Source organism: Anser cygnoides, chromosome 13 (assembly GCF_040182565.1).
Source record: "Anser cygnoides isolate HZ-2024a breed goose chromosome 13, Taihu_goose_T2T_genome, whole genome shotgun sequence".
In the NCBI taxonomy this organism is placed as follows: domain Eukaryota; kingdom Metazoa; phylum Chordata; class Aves; order Anseriformes; family Anatidae; genus Anser; species Anser cygnoides.
In genome coordinates this window covers 6,741,923-6,759,180 of record NC_089885.1, presented here as the reverse complement: position 1 = coordinate 6,759,180, position 17,258 = coordinate 6,741,923, and the positions used below count along the sequence as shown (strand labels likewise).

The 17,258-nt window shown below is 53.5% G+C and overlaps 1 protein-coding gene and 1 long non-coding RNA gene across 3 annotated transcripts in view; one reads left to right on the top strand and one right to left on the bottom strand.

Annotated features, from left to right (window-relative positions):
- Positions 1-295: 295 nt before the first annotated feature.
- Positions 296-3,254, top strand: LOC136791846 (uncharacterized). The gene is made up of 3 exons (XR_010834717.1): positions 296-924; positions 1,752-1,951; positions 2,684-3,254. It is a non-coding gene; the product is annotated as an uncharacterized lncRNA (long non-coding RNA).
- A 7,628-nt stretch (positions 3,255-10,882) lies between these two features.
- Positions 10,883-17,258, bottom strand: part of MID2 (midline 2) — a 73,517-nt gene continuing 67,141 nt past the window's right edge. For both annotated transcript variants that reach the window (XM_067004928.1, XM_048078043.2), the window contains exons 9-10: positions 14,857-15,064; positions 10,883-14,040 (exon numbers count right to left, since the gene is read on the bottom strand). In XM_067004928.1, coding sequence (XP_066861029.1) covers positions 13,638-14,040; positions 14,857-15,064 — 611 coding nt within the window. In that variant the 3' untranslated portion in view covers positions 10,883-13,637. The remainder of the gene's footprint in view (positions 14,041-14,856; positions 15,065-17,258) is intronic.

Sequence of the window (17,258 nt, the reverse complement as noted above, 5' to 3'; positions counted from 1 at the left end):
GGCTGTGTCATCTTCATAGATGATTACAGGCAGCTCCATGACCTTCACACCCAGCTTGGCTGCTGTGGCTAAAATGACCCCCACGCTGGGACAGGGCCTGGTGTCAGCCCAGATAAACAACTGGCACAGTCTACACAGGAGCCCCAGTTCCCCCGCATCTGTCAGGCACTGGGGTGACTTGTGCAGCACTGCGAGATCTCTGCCGCAGAAACTTGAGCTGTGACGCCGAGCAGAGCTGGAGTTAGTGAATGGGAAGCAGGATTCAGCACGCTTCAGGGTGGTTTGAAGAGCCAGGAAGCACTGGGGCTGTTTAATTGAAAGTAACTGTATAAAAAAAAGGAATTAATTCTTATTAAACACCCACAGCGACATTTTCTTAAGTGGAAATTAAACAGGGATTAAGGTGAAGCCTCCTAAGACTCTCCCTGTTGTGATCAAGAATATTTTAAGGCAAGAGCACCAGGCCACGTTAAATTTGAAGAAATGAACTGATCTGGATGCACTCCGGTGCCTTTCCCTCTCTCCGTCCTGCTGCTCAGGGGAGCAGAGGCAGCTGGATGTAGTGGGGTGCTAAGCAAAGAGATGCTCTTAAATTGAGGGGGCCTCCTCCGAGCCCTGGCCTCTCAGCCATGTTCTCAAGCGCTGCCTGAAACGGGAAGGGAAAAGAAATGCTTTGTAATGGAAACCCTAGATAAAACAAGAAACGACATTTTCCTTTGTGGTCCCCCCAGTGCTCTTGCCTGTACTTGGAGGAGGCCATGCTCCCCGTCTGCCTTTTGGGGAACCAGCAGAAAGTGTCCCTCGCAGGGAGGATGCAGTGACGGTGGTGCAGATGGAGCTGCTCAACCCCTCGCACCAGCGATGCCAAGGCACGGAGGCACCCAGGGAGCAAGTGACAGGAGTCAAGGTCAAGCAAGTCAGGAGGTAAGTTGAAAGAACAAGGACCTGTTCATCACTTGTTTCTGTTTTGTTTCTGACTTGTTTTACTGCCTTCTGCTTATTCAGGGCACGTCTACGCAGCAGAAGCTGTGTTGGTGTCATTATATCGGCAGCTGGCTCACGACACTAGTGCACCTCACCCGTTAGCATGGGCAAGTAGCAGTCAGCTCACAGGGAGTGTGGCCATGGGGCAGGGGGAGCTGTGGATATGGAGCCCCACCACCGTGTCTATGGGCACATTCAATGGTCTGAAGGTTCCCCACTGCCGTTATTTTTTGTGTAGTAACAGCAGCCCAGCAAGGCAGGAAAAAGCTTCTTTGTGCCATGCCGGGGGCTCCATTCACGCTTGCAGCTTCTGCAGCCGAATCCCCGTGACAGCGTGCAGACCTGCTCATCCTCCACTGCCTCGTCCCCAGGGCAGCTCCTGCTGGCAGCAGCGACGAGGCACAGCGAGCGCCTGTCTGTGTAGTTATATCACACACCTTTCTGCCACCGGCAAAATTAGAGGCAGATGAATCTTCTCTATAAGTCTTCTTCTCCCTGCCTGGAGAACGATTGCAGGAAGGAATCAGTCTGCCTGGGCCAAGGCAGTTTGGATGGTCTCACACCTCTGCCAGTGTGTTCAAAAGTGCCGTTTCCTCCTGAGGCCATGGAGGAAACTTCACAGGTTTGCAAGAGTGCACAGAGCCCAGCCTAGCCCATGGGACTGGCTGCTCCTGGTCGATTTTCAGGGGCTTGCAGTCAGCTTGGTCTCTTGAGTGCCTTATCAGCTGGGGCTGTGGGTGACCTCTTCCAAACCCTTCTTCTTCCAGCTGCCAGATTGAGAGACGTGGTTCTTCTTGCCTGTGTCACTGCCGCTGCTCCCTTCAGCCATGGGACTTCGCAGAAAACTCTCCTGGAAGATGCCTTTACTGCCATAACCCTCTGGCTGGGTGTGTCGCCGCAGGGCTGACACAGCTCACTCAGATGAGCTGACACATGGCACGTGCCACCACGATGCTCCCAGACAGAGGTCAGAGGGCTGCCCACCTCCCTGCCCACCTCCCCTGCTTGCTCCCCTGCCTGCACATGCAAGTGCTCCTACCTTCCCTCTGGAGACCCTGAGCTCCAGCAGCCCTTGCAGGGATTCAGGGGCTTTGTAGCTTGTGTCAGCCTGCTAATCACAGCCTTTCTTGACCCCACCTCCTGGAGGAAGCTCAGCACCAAGCCCATGGGCTGGATTTTTCAAGAAGTTGGGCTAGTCTAAGACTGCAATCCTGAGTGTTTAATTGGTGTTAGCCGAGGGGAAGCATGGCACAGCAGAGCTCTGAAGGGCCACCAACCCTTCTGCCCATAACAGCAGAAGACGAGCCCCATCCGAGCTGTCAGCATGCTTGAGAAAGAACTGGGGGTGGAAGAGTTGCAGAGAGATGCAGGGTCATGGGCAAGGAGCTGAGCAGAGAGGGCACCAGGGCACCTGGTGGGCACCGGGATTCCTCCATCCTCCTTCAAGTGCAGGCTGGGCAAACTCCGGTCACTGCCTATTGATGCACTGGGGGAGGAGCAAGGAGGGAGCCAAGGCTGTCTCTGAAGCAGAAGCAAGGAGAGCACTGTCCTGTAGATAAAGAGCATAAGATGCTGGAAGATAAAAATTTGGCTGGAATTAGAAGTTAGTTTCTGCTCATGAGGGCAGGAATGCTCCAGGGGGAGTAATATAGACAGAAAGCTGACTTTTTTGTCATGGTGTTTATTGAACTTCTGACAGAGGTTGTATGACATGGTGCCAAGAGCTGGAAGATGATGACCCCACTACCCACTAGCTCCTTTTGGTGCAAGGCTCCTCCACTTCTCATTCAGCTTCCAGGTTTGTCCATCTCCTGCTTTCATCCAATGCACTATTTGATTAATTAAATATTCTCTCCTACAGATTGCTGGCTGAGGGTGACACACGTTTAATGAACAGCTGCAGGTCCCTAATCACATTGGCAATTAGGAATGTAATTAGAGCACTTGCAAATGGTTTTCATGCTGATAAAACATGACAGAGTAGAGCGTTTTCACTCACTGTCAGCTGTCAGACAATCTGTTACCTATCTAATGGCAATTTAATTACAAATTCCTTCACTACCTTTGTTTCTGATTGCTCTGGTCCATGGCTTGACTGGGCATCTCTTGGGGTCAAACGCAATGCAACCCAACGTCATTGGTGATGTGCCATGGTAAAGCCCTGGCTGAGAAGGGGGATTTCAGGACAGGATGCCCACGAAGCCTTCCCCTCCCACCTGGTTTGGGCTGGCTGCTGTTGAGCCAGGCAGGAGCCTGTCCAAGGGGGCAGACACCAGTCACGATAACGTTTCTGAAGAGCATGGAGCTGGAAAACCTCAGCAACCACCTCTGTTGGAGAGGCCAGCACAAGGCAACTGCTGCCACCTGAAGCCACGCTGAGTGACCCCCGCATCAAAACACGATGCTGACAGCCGTCGTGCTGGATGCCTTCTAGAGAAGCTATGGGAGACTTGCTTGTAGGGACTCCACAACCAGGCGTGACATCTGGCTCTAGAAGCTTTTTATTTTGGTAAAGGTTCCATTTGTTTCATCTGTTTCAGAGAGTTCCTGAACTGAGACAGCATTTGGGAGTCACAAGGCCAGCGTTTGGTATGCCCATACTGTCTGACCGCAGCTCTGTGCAGGGCATCCAGGAGATGGTGAAGCCTCAGCTGAAAAGGCTTGGGTCCTCCAGCTCGGTCTGCTCGGAGTTGTGCTCAACCCTGCAGCATATTCAGCTTGAGCTGCTGAACCTACCCCTGTCTAAGCGCCGTCTTCTAAAAAAAATGGACGTCTTTTGTTGCTGAAAGCCTTCCTTGAAGCAGCAGCTCCCATTTAACTGGCAGTGAGTGGCTGTGAATCAGAAAGAAAGGACAGAGTGGACATAAGGGGCACCCATTTTAAGGAGTTAGGGCGAGACCTGTGCTGAGCACAGCCTGTACAGGATGGGTTTGGGAGCTGCAGGCCTGCAAGCAGGGCTGTGCAGGAGGCATGTGGGGAAGCAGATCCCATCTCCCATGGGACTGCACGTATGGGAAGATCTGCTTACCTCGTCTTCACTGAACCACAGTCCAGAGAGAGGGTCCCACCTTGAGCTCCTCAGGACATAGGTATTTCCCACAAAGATGTAAGAGGAGTCTGGCATGCCCCACTCAACAGGGATGCTCAGCAAAGGGCTCCCATCCCTTTAACCACCCCTAAATAGCATTTGTGCAGTCACTGTGTGCTGCCGAGCTGAAATAGCACTGTAACTTCATCAACAGCATTTCCCCTCGGTTCTCAAGCTGCTGTGTTTAACGCATTACCAGGTAGAGGTGCATTAAGAAACACATTTTACAGATGAAGGTACTGCTCAAGAGGAGTTATTCATCTCCAGGTCACATGCTGAGACAGCTGGGAGCAGAAATGAGGCCTTTTAATGACAGTTGAAGGTCAAAGATGCAACAAGTGACTGCCACATTTTGGGTCACATCAGAGCCCAGGGACATCAGACATCAGAGCCCAAGTGTCATCTAAAGCACTGAATCCCCCCCAAAGTGCTGATGCCTCCCTGCAGTGCTGGTGAATTCCTGGCTCTGGCAGGCCTTGTGGGAATCTCGCAGGTAATTTTTGCATGGCTTTCAAAGTATAATTGCTTAATTTGCTGTAAAGTGCTTACTTTGGTTGTTAAAACTGCACGAAAGTTGCAAAGCAAAGAGCACAAGATGCAGGCTTCAGGTGCACACACACGGCACAGCTGCACCTGGTGACCCACAGCTCCATGCCACCAGAGAGCCACCGAGAGTCCCCACGCTGACACGGAGAAGCCCTGGCAGTGCTCCTTGCTCCCAGCCCTGTCCCCAGGGCTGGCTCTGCTTTTCAGGCTGGGTGTCTGCTTTTAAAGCTCCTGGGCACGCTCACCTCCTCCAGCTGACCCAATTCCTCCTCGTTGCCATGGAGAACTGGGCTCATTTCTGGGTTTCAGTCTTGGTGCCGCTCCTGCTGTGACCGCCGACCAGGTGGATGCTGCAGCCAGTCCTGCCTCAATGTTCCCAGGACACAAGCACCAACAGGACCAGGGTGGCACGTGCGCTGCTGGGTGGCTCGGCTGGTGCTTGGGATCTCCTCAAGCAGAGGACACCAGGGGCTGTGTGTCCTGGTGATCCTCCCTGTGCCCGCTGCCCCAGGCGCCAGCAGACGTCAGGTGCCACTCTTTGTAAGCCCCGTTTCAGCACACCCGCAGGCACAGTGAAGCTACGTGTTTTGCCGTGGTTAATGGTCAAGAACTGGCAATTTTAGGGGCTGGCACTTCAGATGAATATTTAAAATCTCAGTTAGAGTTCTGCTAAGGAGGACTAATTTGGGGCCAGATCAGACACTGTAAATCATTTACCCCATGCAGTCTGTCAGCTAGCTGCTCCAGTGTGTAATTTTCCATTCTGTCCATTTATAAAACAGTATTTTCTGTTTTTCTTTCTCTGTTTGATTGTTTTCCCCAACCAGGAGTTAATTCACTGGTTAAAGGAATGTTCATTCATGGATGGAGGGACTGCAGCTTTGTACTCCTGGACTGGATTATCTCATCTCAGTGCAAGCCATTGTTGTTGGTGAACAGCTACAGATGAGGCAGTCTCTTGATGTCACTTAGTATATAAAAATAATAATTTGTCCTGTCTCTTTGCTTTGCAGCTTCCCAGGCAGGGGGATGTTGAGCACTGGCAAGGGAGCTTTTTCGTATCTCCTATTTCATGAACTCCAGAGCAAATAATAGCAACAAAACAAAGCAAAGCAAAGCAAAACAAAACAAAACAAACAAAGCACACAAGGCTCCCAAAACAGCATTAACCTTCCCTTCAGCCCACCCCAAAATTGCAGGCCAATGTTTCCCCTCCTGGTTGGCTCGAGGAAGCAATTTCTAGTTTGAATTGCTGTGCGTGTGACACTGAAGCCTTGTGTGTTTAAAAGCGGATTCCTGGAAAGCAGCGGCAAAGCCAATTTCATCTTCTCAGCAAAGTCTTTTTCTTTCTAAGAAGCAGCCTGCCACGTCAGTAATGGTTTTAAATTGACTTTCACAGGTGCCCATCCACAAAAGATATTGTTTCCTAGAAACCAGAGGTTAATGGAGAAGGGCTCCAAATAAAGCAAGAAGGAGGGAAAACCTCCTTGCTGTTCTGCCGAGCGCCATCTGCTTCATGACAATAAAGTCAGCCAGAAATTACGCTTGGTTATGGCGTAAAGCCTCCTCTGGCTTCTAGGAAATGTGGATGGGGAGCACGGGGCCATGCCCAGCTTTCTGGTGGGGCTGGAGGGAACATGCCCACACTGGGCCTGGGTGCACTCATCCAGTTTCCCCGATTAACGCAATAAATACAGGCAACACGAAGCAATTTCTGGAGTGATGGAGGCTCCTGTTGTTTGCTTTGAGGGGAAGGATAGGGAGGGTGTGATGCACAGCACCCCTGAGACCATCCCTTTCCAAAGCTTCCATTTCCCAGCAGCTCTTCAGGCATCTGGGTTAACACCCGTCCTTTGCAGTGCTGAGGCTTATTCAGAAAAAGGGCAAATGCTGTTTGTTCACACCAACACCCAGTCTGCTGATCTCTGATCCCTACCAGCAGTTAATCTGCTCCCCAGCAGCACAATGGCAATGTGTCCTGGCCATCTTGGATCACAGCCATGCACAGGAGGATCCCTGGCTTTCCTCCATTGCAGTTTCCCTGAGAAAGCTTGTGTCTCCTGTGCTAAAGCCCGTAAGTTGTTCATGGCTTGAAGAATTCCTCCCTTCCAACATTTTGCAGTTGCTGTGCCTGATGAAGGAGGCAAACCAGGTCCCGTGGCAATGGTGCTGTTGAGTGGCCCTGAGAGCTGGGTGCAAGCCAAAGAAGAATAACTTTCTGGGGGTTCAGCTGACACACAGATGTGCTGCGTAGAGCATATTCTGGCTGCAGTTTTGGGTGGAAAAATGAGCAGAGCCAGGAGAGGTGCCTGGCATTCTGTGTGTAAGAAAAATGCCAGGGCAAAACCCACCTCCTAGCACTGGTGTAACACAAATCAATGATCTTCTACCGAAAAACAACCATGGAACATCCAAAAGCTGCTTGTGGAATTCACGAAGTGCACTAACCTTCACTGCCCCTCTAAAAAAAATAATCAGTCCCAGTTCTCCAGATCACAAGCCCCCGAAAATGGCATTTCCACATGCTCAGTCAATCTCAGCAGCAAACATTAAACACCATCCTCTGAAAGTGTTAACAGCCCCGGGAAACAGCCCCCTGCATCGCCGACACTCTTGAAAGCAGCTGTATTAATCTTGCTGTGCTTAAGGTGCCAGCCCTCTGCGGAGCGGAGATAATACTGCTGCATCTCGTGGGGGCTCCGGGAACAAATGAATATTTGTGAGCTGCTCTGCCAGCACGGTGCTAAGCACAACCAAAAGCCCACATGGAAAGGATGAGCTATGCTTTCTGCATGGCATGGGAGTGCCGAGGGTGGGAAAGGCTCTGCTGATTGAGATGTGCAGAGCAGCTGCTGCCCCGCAGTGCCCACCCTCATCCAGCTGACAGTGGGATTTACACAGCTGGTGTTTCCAGCCAGTGCGTGTGATTTGCCCCTGATTTGTGGGCAGGAGCTGCGTCCCCTTGTGCAGGCTTCAGGAGCAACCATGTCTTGTTCTGTTCATGCCCTTGCTACTCGTTGGGTTGGTGTAGGGCTGCTGTCTCTTCTACTGCAGGGTCTGGTCAACAGTGATAGTGTTGCACTGCACTCTTTTTAGGACTTGTGTTAGGGCCAAGTAGAAAAAAAAAAAAGGTGGGGGGGAGAAAAAGTCACATTGTTTATGATTTGGTAGGGTTTGGAAGGGGAATTTTGAGATTAAAGGAAAACCTGCTCACATTTTTCACTCATTTATTGTCCTTGTCCTTGCCTTTAATTTTTATTTAATTTTTTATTTCTTTATTGAGAGGGTGGTGTGGGGATTGCTGAAAGGTTTCAATGAATGTGGTACATACCAAATCCCTAGTGTGAACCCAAGGGCTCCAAAAATCCATCTGTTTCAGAGGGATCAAGTTTCCAGGCTTCAGTGGCTGATCTCCAGTTTTCTTCCTCTTGCTTCAGATGTTTGATGCGGGCCCTCTGGCCACCAAAGAAGCTGCCCACATCTCCCTGAGCCTGTCGTGAAGTCTGCTGGGCACTGTGGTCGCTGCCCCTACCCCAGCTCCTGGCTCCAGCTTTGCTAACCCGTGTTCGCCATTCATTTGAATTACCAATGTGAGAAGGAGTGTCGAAGATGCTTCAGAACGTGATTTCACTTACTGGTACCTCCCAGATGGCTGAAAAGTATTTGCTTGAACTTGAAAGACTGAGTAGACATTAAATATGAAGAAAGGGTTGCATTTTTCAAGAGCTGAGGCATATCTCCAGTCTTGCTGATGTCAGTAGCAAAGTTCCCAGTGCTGTTAATGAAAGCAGCGTTAGGCTCATTTCCTATTTAGCCTCTGTTTTGAAATCCTACCTGAAGCAGGCATGCGGCTAGGGGACCACAGAAGAGATCTGTGATCTGAGCACAGCAGGGATGGCGTCTTCAGCAGCATCTTCATCCCTCACTGGAAGGCCAAAAATCTGTGAGTCCAGGGCCTGGCCAGATGGTTAGAGTCTGCAAAGGATGGGCTGAGGCAGGTATTTGGTGTGCTAGGCCACCCTCTTGCTTCGACATGTCCTCACCTTCAAGCCAGAGTGCATCTCCGCAAACTTTTAGCCAGGTCACCAAAGCTGCAGGTCTGGCCAGGACCATCGGCTTCCCAGTCTCCAGATCTGCCTCAGAGGGCTGCGCAGCTCCCACGTTGGGGCAGATGACCTGTAGATGTCCCTTCTGACCTAAACTGCTGTGTGTGTGATTCCTAGTGCCCGTGCTCCCCTTCCCCGCGTGCCGCAGGCTGCAGGCCGCCAGGCCTCCCCCCCATGAGTGCGGAGCCCTCCCTGCCTGGCCTGGAGGCACCCTCAGCACCCAGCCTGAGTCCCGGCTCCTTGGCACCCCTCTGAGGGGGCCAGGAAAGCCAGGAGCACTCGAGGTGAGCCCACCATCACCTCCAGCCCACGGCCATCATCAGCACCCATTTCCCAGTGCAGGCCCGAGCCGATGGCAAGGGCCGAGCTACCCGGTGGCTAAGTTAGGATCCCCTGCAGAATCCGACTGTTGCTGCCCAGGGAGTCACACACAGCCGCTTCCAGGACTGGAAGCTGAGTAGATGATGACCACTGTTTGGGCTGGAGAGCAGGTTCTCCAGCTGGTCCCCAGGCATCAGAAGTGGCAGTGTGTCCTGGCTACCTTGGATTACAGCCACGCACAGGAGGACCCCTGACTTTCCCTGTCCTGTGCTATCTGTTCCTGGTCAACCGAAGTCTTCTCTTGGTGTTTCAGGCACGTGCTGCCATGCAGGGGAGCTGCAGCCCCCAGCTTCTGCCCTGAACAGTCATCGCCAGCCAAAGACAAGGGTCATGCGATCAGCAACCTCATTAACATACTTGGCATCGTATGGGAGGGCTTTGCAGGATTTGCTCCAAAAGCAAGAGTCAGAAACATAGTAGGCTGTGAGTCCTTGAGGCTGTGGGGAGCTTGTTGTGGGGCTCTGGATCAGTGGGGTCTTCAGGCTGGTAGTACTGCATGGAAGAAGCAGGAGAGCTAGCAACAGGCCCCACCAGTGGCTTTTTACAGCTGTGTTTGTAAGCTCCACGCAGCAAAAGCAGCTGTCTGAGGTACTGCAAATACCACAGGTTTGTCCCATAATTAAAGCAGCTACTCAATCTTGAGGCCAGTTTCCGTGTGTTGGCATTTAATGTTTAATGGGAAAAAGCCTAGAGCAAAGGAATAAAGTAAGAAATATTTAATTTTACAGTGTTGGTTTGCACCATATGTTTTCCACTTCATAAATATTTTAGGCACTTATGCTCAACAAAGGCAGGCTCTATCTCCCATGGGCTTGTATGTCTTCACGTCCCTGTGGCGGGGCAGCTCTGGGGCTCCCCACTCCCTGCTGACACCTCCCAGGCAGTGAGGGGACATTTCTGCGGCCACGTCCAGCTACGTCTCTGCAAAGTGCTCTGCTCACCTTGGTCTCAGTGCTCTGGAGGGCTGTGCTGGGACTGGGTGGCTCCAGAGGGCTGGCATGGCCCTCCGGCTACAGAGGCATGGGTAGCAGAAAGGGGAAATGAGGGGCAGCGAGTAGAGGAGCTGGCCATCAGCCACGCTGCACCGGGGCAGGGGCTCCATCCCTGCCCTCCCACAGCTCCTGGGGCTCTGGGCTGTTGGGCAGCAGAAACAAGGTCCCCACAGCACCTGGTTGGCATGCAGGGATTGCCAGCAGCCCCTGCAGCCTTGGGAGAGGGCAGGCTGGAGCACTTGGTGTCCTCAAGATGTGGACAACATGCCTTTGCACGACACCCTCCAGGGGCTGCGAGCAGGGTGCTGAATATTTCTGCATATGGACTTCTTTGGACAGGGCTGCAGCACCCTGCATGACCTGTCCCACCCCCCTGGGCTCTTGAGCCTGTGCTGCAGTTCAGGACGAGAAATGCGGTTTGCTGGATGGTACCATGCGTCTCCCCCTGCTCTGCCTGCAGAGCCTCGTGGACACGCATGGGACACACAGCATTGGCCCTGGGGACAGCAAACCCTCCCACCACCTCCCGCTGAGCTGCCCCGTGGAGCTTGTTGTGCTCTCAGGGGCTTTGCCAAACAGGAAGGCTTCTCATCCCCATCCTGGGCTATAAGCGAAGGCCCTTTCTTCGGCGTGACTGATTTCTTGCTATGCCCCTGACTCAGTAACCCCGACGTCTGCAGTCTGCATGTTCTCAGAGGTTTGGTGATGGCCAAAAGGAGCATTTTGTGGACCACGGATGTCACACGCCACACAATCTCTGCCAAACACAGACACATTCAGTAACGTATATATATTATATTATATTTATATATATATATACACATTAACAAAAGAGTTGCCAAAAAGAAAAACTGAAAAAAAAGGAAGAAAACATAAAAAGGAAAAGCAACCCTCCCCCAGAAATGAGTATGTTACACGTGGAAGAGAAGAGTCAGGCGGGCGGCACGGTAACCAGGGCCTCACCACGTCCCAGGTCTGTATAGCGGGGTCCCCAGGAGAAGTGGGGCCAACAGCACCCCCAGCCCCACGGGGACCCCGCTGCCTGCCTCCTGCCCCTCCGCTGGGCCGTGGGAAACGTGCTCATTCATAACGGCAGGCTGCACAGCCCAAGGGGCTCGGATTAGCTACAGCCGCTGTCGTGTCATCGTGCGCCGGACGGGTTTGGCCAAAGGGACGGCTCACTCACGGGCTGGGGGCAAAGGCTGCGAGGCAGCGGGGGAGCATCGCACGGAGGGGCAGGGAGGGGGCTGCTGCTCCCACCCCCCTGGCAGTGCTGGGGCAGGTTCTGCTCTTCCACCCCCAGGAGAGGACGGCGTGGGTGACCCAGACGTCACTCCCACCCCAGGCCTGCGCTTTTGGGGTGCGGGGCTCCCCGCTTCATCCGCCTGCCCGCCGCGGGACAAGACACGCGCTAAGGTGTGCGGGGGTCCTGCCACGATTAGTGCAATTTCATCAGGTGCAAATGTCACATTAACGGCTCGTGTGTTTTACTGGATGCGCTGAGTCCGCTAGCAATAAGCCGGTCAAAGCGGTGCCGGTGCCGGCGGAAAGCTTGGCACCTGGATTGCAAAAGCTAAAATCCATCTCCAGTGCTTGGGCATTTGCTGGAGGGTGATGCAGTGCGAGCAGCCCTGGCTGAGGTCAGCACAAGGGGAAAAGACTTTACTGATAGCTCCATGTGGCTTTGGAAAAATACATCCAACCGAAAATGGCAACTTAGCCTCTTAAAATGAACTGTGTTTGTGTGCTTAGCTGCAGGGAACGGCAGCTCAATCCCTGCTCAATCCCCACCCCGTGCTTTCAAATGCTGGGGCCTAAAGCAAATAAAACTGGTCTGTCTGCTCGGGAGGGACGCACCGTGTGCCACAAGCCCCTGCCAAGCACCACCAGCCCACGAGCAATGGGAAAGCGGCCCAGACTGGAGGCAAACTTGACTTAGCAGTGCAAGTGGCAATGTCCCTTTTCCTCTTCTCTCCCCAGAGCATTGGGCAACCAGTCACTGAAAATGTCACCCCGGTTAAGCAGAGGGATGCTGTGCTGAGGAATGGGCTCTTTGTATACCTGCTCTGCCTGGATGCCCTTAATGACACAAGTCCCCCAGGATGGCTCGCTGGTGGGGACCCCTTCCCACAGCCCCTGTGCCTGCTCCTTGCTGTGGGAAGAGCCTCTAAGTGCTGTCACCCCGTCTGAACCGGCCACCCACCCCTCCAAGGCTGGGCTTTGAGGTAGTTTCCTGTCAGCAAGGTCCAGGGGTCTCTCCCCATTGCAATAATAATAATAATAATAATTAATAATAATAATAAAAAAGCAAGGAAAAGGCTGGCAGAGCTGGGAGGTCTCAGTCCATGTGTGATGCCACCAAGGCTGGACCACATCCAGAGGAGAAAAAGGGATTTTCAAATACCATGGACCAAAGCTCGAGCATCAGCACATTCCGTGCCACTGTGCTGCCTGACGTCCTTGCTGGCCCCATCTGCAGGGGACTTGGTGCTTGTGGTTACTGGGAGCACTGGTGGCAGCTCAGGAGCTTGCTGGGGCCCCAGGGCTGGATTCAGCCTTTTGCCTCAGAGCAAACAGGACAGCCCCATGCTCACACCACCATGGCTCACACCAGAAACCAAGAGCTGAGATTTTGGGGTCCTAAATTGAGATTTTGGGTCACAAAGCACAGAGATGGTCTTTGGGCAAAACGTGTCCCTCTGCTCAGCACAAGTGTCTGCAGGGATACCCGATGCAAAGCTAACGGAGGAGCATCTGTGCCGGGGGCAACATGCACCTTGACCAGCTCCTGAGCGAGTGCTCGATGGGGGCCTCCCTGCATCCTGGTGAACTGGGACCTCCCGAAGCGGTGGGGCGGAGGGGTGGGGGTTGGACCCCCCCAGCATGGGACTGCAGCCCCAGCCAAGCACAGGGAACAGCAGAAATGCACCACGTACCCATTGCCTTGCTTCCCCCATGGGGGCCTCTCCAAGTGCAAGTTACCTACCCCATGCCGGTACCTACCCACGCCGGTACCTACCCTACCAGGGAAGCTGCCAAATGTTGGCCAAACAGAAAGCTCTCACCAGCAAATGATGCCCAGTTCTCACCTGGCTCTGCAGGTCTCCAAAAAGCCAACCCCTCCAGCCCCAACCTGTGCCGTGCGGAGACACACGAGTCGTCCCCCTGCTCACCGCAGCACCCGAGGAGGTCACCCCAAAACCCCACCCCAGCCTTTCCAACCCCCGAGGGGAAACAGAACCATCCGTGTGATGATCTGCCTTGGGAGAGCCTGGCGCACACCACGAAGATGCTGCGTGAGCCTTGTGCACGACTGCGCTGAGCTTGCCGACAGGAGTTTATTTTCAGACGTGGTCAGGGGTTCTTTCTCTTTCCCCTTAAAAATAAGATGAGCTGTGGGCGGGCAGGCAGGCGGGTCCTCTCTCCTTGGAGCGTTCCGGCTGCACGGCGGTTCTCCAGCTTGGCAGGCTCCTGGCACCCACCACCAGCACCCACCAGCATCACCAGTGCCACCATGGGGCACGGGCAGGGCTGAGCATCCTAGTGACAGGCTTTCATCCCTGATACGTACGGGGACTCCTGGGGCCTGCAGTTACACTCCTGCTGCTCTGGGTAATCTATGAAGTCCGGGGCGGGCAGACCCGAGAGGATCATCAAGGATTTGTTCCAGATGGTGAACGTCGGACACACGGGCAGGATGAAGGAGACTTCGAAGGTGTGGAGGTGGAGGGAGTTGGCCGGGTCGTAGAAGGAGAGCGCATTGTTGTCGTAATCCAGGAGGACGCCGAGGCGCTTCATCTGCGGGTGGACCTCCACCAGCATCTCCTTGTTGTTGTGCCTCACCACGAAGTTGTTGTTGCAGCGGGAGAAGACCCAGGATGAGGAGTTCTTCCCAATCCACTCGTTCTTGGGGGCTGACTTGTAAGCCACGCCGATGGCGTACCTAGAAGAGGGGAGAAGCTTTGCTTAGCGACCTCAGCGTGGTATTAAGCCCAACCCCAATCTCCTGCGAGCAAATGCTTGAAGAGCCCTGTTCCAAGCAAGCCTGGCTGTGGGTGCTCCGGTAGGGATTAAGCAGAGCAACACAGGGACACCACATTGCCACAGGGCAGTGGGAGGCACACTGCCTGCCGCACGCAGGTCCTGCTCCACCTTTGATCTGAGCATCTTGGCTGTGAGCCTCCCCAAGACACGGGTCCCTGGGCTGGCTCCGAGTCACTCGATCAGCTCCTACCAGCACTGTTCTGCACCTGCTGCTGGGACCCTAACGCCCTCAGAGTGATGCTGGCCTTCAGCTGGAGAGCTGCACAGGAAAAGAAGGAATTGGTTCAGCCCTGAACAGCCTCGGCCTGGGTCGTCACTCATCGGCCGGGTGTTTTCCGCGTGCACAGGCTGTACACATTTTTGGCTGCTTGCACAGGATCAAGTTGCTCATGTGAGAGCCTGCACCCAGTGATGGTGCCATCAAGGTGCAATCTGAGCCCCGGCAGGCATCAGTGGGGTCAGCAGGTGAGAAAAACGAGGATGTAAAGCTTCACCTTGCAGCCTGACTGGATCTGACCCACAGGCTTCTAGCAAAGAGAAGCTCACAGACCTCTTGAAACCCACAGCCACCTGGATTTAAGGTCCAGCAATGACAACAGCAGCCACCTTTCTAATCATGAACAACCCTTGCCTTTAACCCTAGCACGTCCCATGCCATCTCTGGGGACATCCAAGGGCCTCCAGGAGCAGGAGGGAAGAGAAGGGGGCTGCCTACCAGGTCGAGGATCCCACCACCACCTCCCAGTAGTGGCAGCCGCTGTCGATGAAGACATTGCCTGCCGCGCCATAGCACCCTGTCCCGCTGAACCTCTCGGGAGTGTGGCTCTTCTTCAAGGAGCTCTCGTCCTTCTCCATCTGCAGCCCATCATTGGAGATCTTCAACTTCTTGTGAGCCATCTTGGGGTCCAGCTTAAAAGGCTGACCTGTTAGAAGAGGACACATGCGTCAGTATTTGTGTCTGTTACCGTCATTGTGCAGGCAGAATGTGGCAGGAAACATCTGCCCCAGGCTCTTTGGACATTCTCCATGAGCCACGGGTGCTATCGGAGTAGCCAGAGACACTGCTTATGGTCTGTGAATGGTCTGTACTTATGGATGCCCAGCAGGATGCTGAGGTACATCCACGTGCCTTGGCGCATCCGTTGTCACAGGCTGATCCATAAGCCACCTGCCCTGGTGATGCTCCGTGCCTCTGGTGCCTGCAGCAGTGTCCCCAGCCCTGCTGGAATGGGGAGACAAGTGGCTACTGCAAGGAAGCCACCACCCAGGGTGTCAGCACCACCTGCGAGGCAGAGGAGAGCAGGGACAGGAGAAGCATCTGCACCATGGGCTTATTCCCAGACCAGACAGAGGGAAAGGGTGTGAAACTCAAAAATGTGGAGAAATAAGCCAATGCATCAGCCTGGGATGTGTCATCCTGGCGCTGGGGAATGCTGCAGACCTCTTTATTGCACATTGCACCATTCAAGTGCATTATTTCCTCATCACAACAATTCCCTTTTGCCCTCTGTTAATGGTGTAAAACGTTGCGGAGGAGTGAGGGGGACGTTACCAGATAATGGAAATGGCACTGAAGATGCCATCAAGCACTGCGAACCAAGTCTGGGCAAGGCATGTAGCCTGCCTGAATCCCTCAACAGATCCATACTCTATTAGCAGTAATGCGAGTTATACGAGCACAGTGAAGGGAGAGTAGACCCTGAAGTGCTGGTATAACAATACTGAATCACAGAAGAAGTAATGCAGTGTCGAGCACATCCCCAAATCCCCATCAGCAGACAACACAACTCGCTCCCAGTGGCACGCAGGCTGCTATTACATTTTACAGGAAACATGCCCGAGGTTTCTCGGCACTTCTCCGCTGCCAAACAAGGTCTGGGATGCCTGGGGAAGACAGTTTGGGCTGTGCACGCGGTGGTGGAAGCAAATCAAAGGCGCTGGGTCCAGCCTGTGTTTAGCTGAGTCTGGAAGCAAGGGGAGAGCACAGGGCCAGCTGACGAGTGCACAGCCTGGGGCTTCCTGCTCCACCAACACAATGAAGTCTGATGGATCCTGCAGATCTTTAAGGCTGGATTGAAACACAGCTCCAATTCCCTTGTAATGTTAGCAGCCCACGGAAGCCAAACTGACACGCACTCGCCGCCCTGCTCGCTTTGATAAAACCCTTCCGAAGGTGGCTGGCTGCACTCGGGAGGTGGAAGAGCTCTTGGTGCTGCTGAAACCTCCAACAACTTGCTCACGGGTAGGAAGGGGCTAGCTACATTTTGGGTTGCCACGAGCAGATGCGTGACCACATGTGCTGCCTAACGCAGGGACGGCAGGCATGACATTCAGCTGCACAGGCGACTTAATTCTGGTGCTTTTCAAATCCTGTCCTCTCGGATTTGCAAATGCAATGTGCGACAGCAGGGACCTGGCCCTGTCACATCAGCATATAAATAGCATATAGAGCCCGGATAGGATTTCTAGAGGGATTCATCTAGTTTAGCACAAATCGAAGCGAACAGGGCAGCTGCAGCAGAACACCTTCAACAATCAAAACCAACTCAAACCATGGCTTTGTCACCTGCAGAGGGAAGGCAGACACCGTGGCACACAACCAGCCACCCCTCCTGCATTTTCAGCTATGCTAAATGATGCTTGCGAGGTGAAACACCGCAACCAATGCTACCATCAAGGCTGTTTCAAAACCAGGTCTTAGGAAATGCTGTGAACAGACAGCAGCGTGAGCCAAGGCAGCTTTCCGTAATGGAGCTCATCTGCGTTGCTCCCTGACTACGCCGGCAGCTCGTGTTTATTTTCCTTGGAGCCCCATTTGCAAGATAAATGAGTGGAGAGGCCAGAAAGTAAAGCTGGAGATTGGGAGTGACCCTCTCCTCTAGCTATTTGAATATTTTGAGATCTGCCTTTTCCCAGCAGTAATGCGAAGAGACAAGCTCAGAGGAAGGGAGGTACAAAAATACCCGGCTCCACCGGCAGAGAGATGGGCGCATCCTTTTGATGAAGCTGACCCCTCTCTAAGGTCAGCGTGAAAAACCGGGTCCAGCCCTTGTTGCCTGCTGGTGCTGGCACATCCTGGCCCAAGGGCTCGAGGACAATCTGCAGACAGAGAGCAGC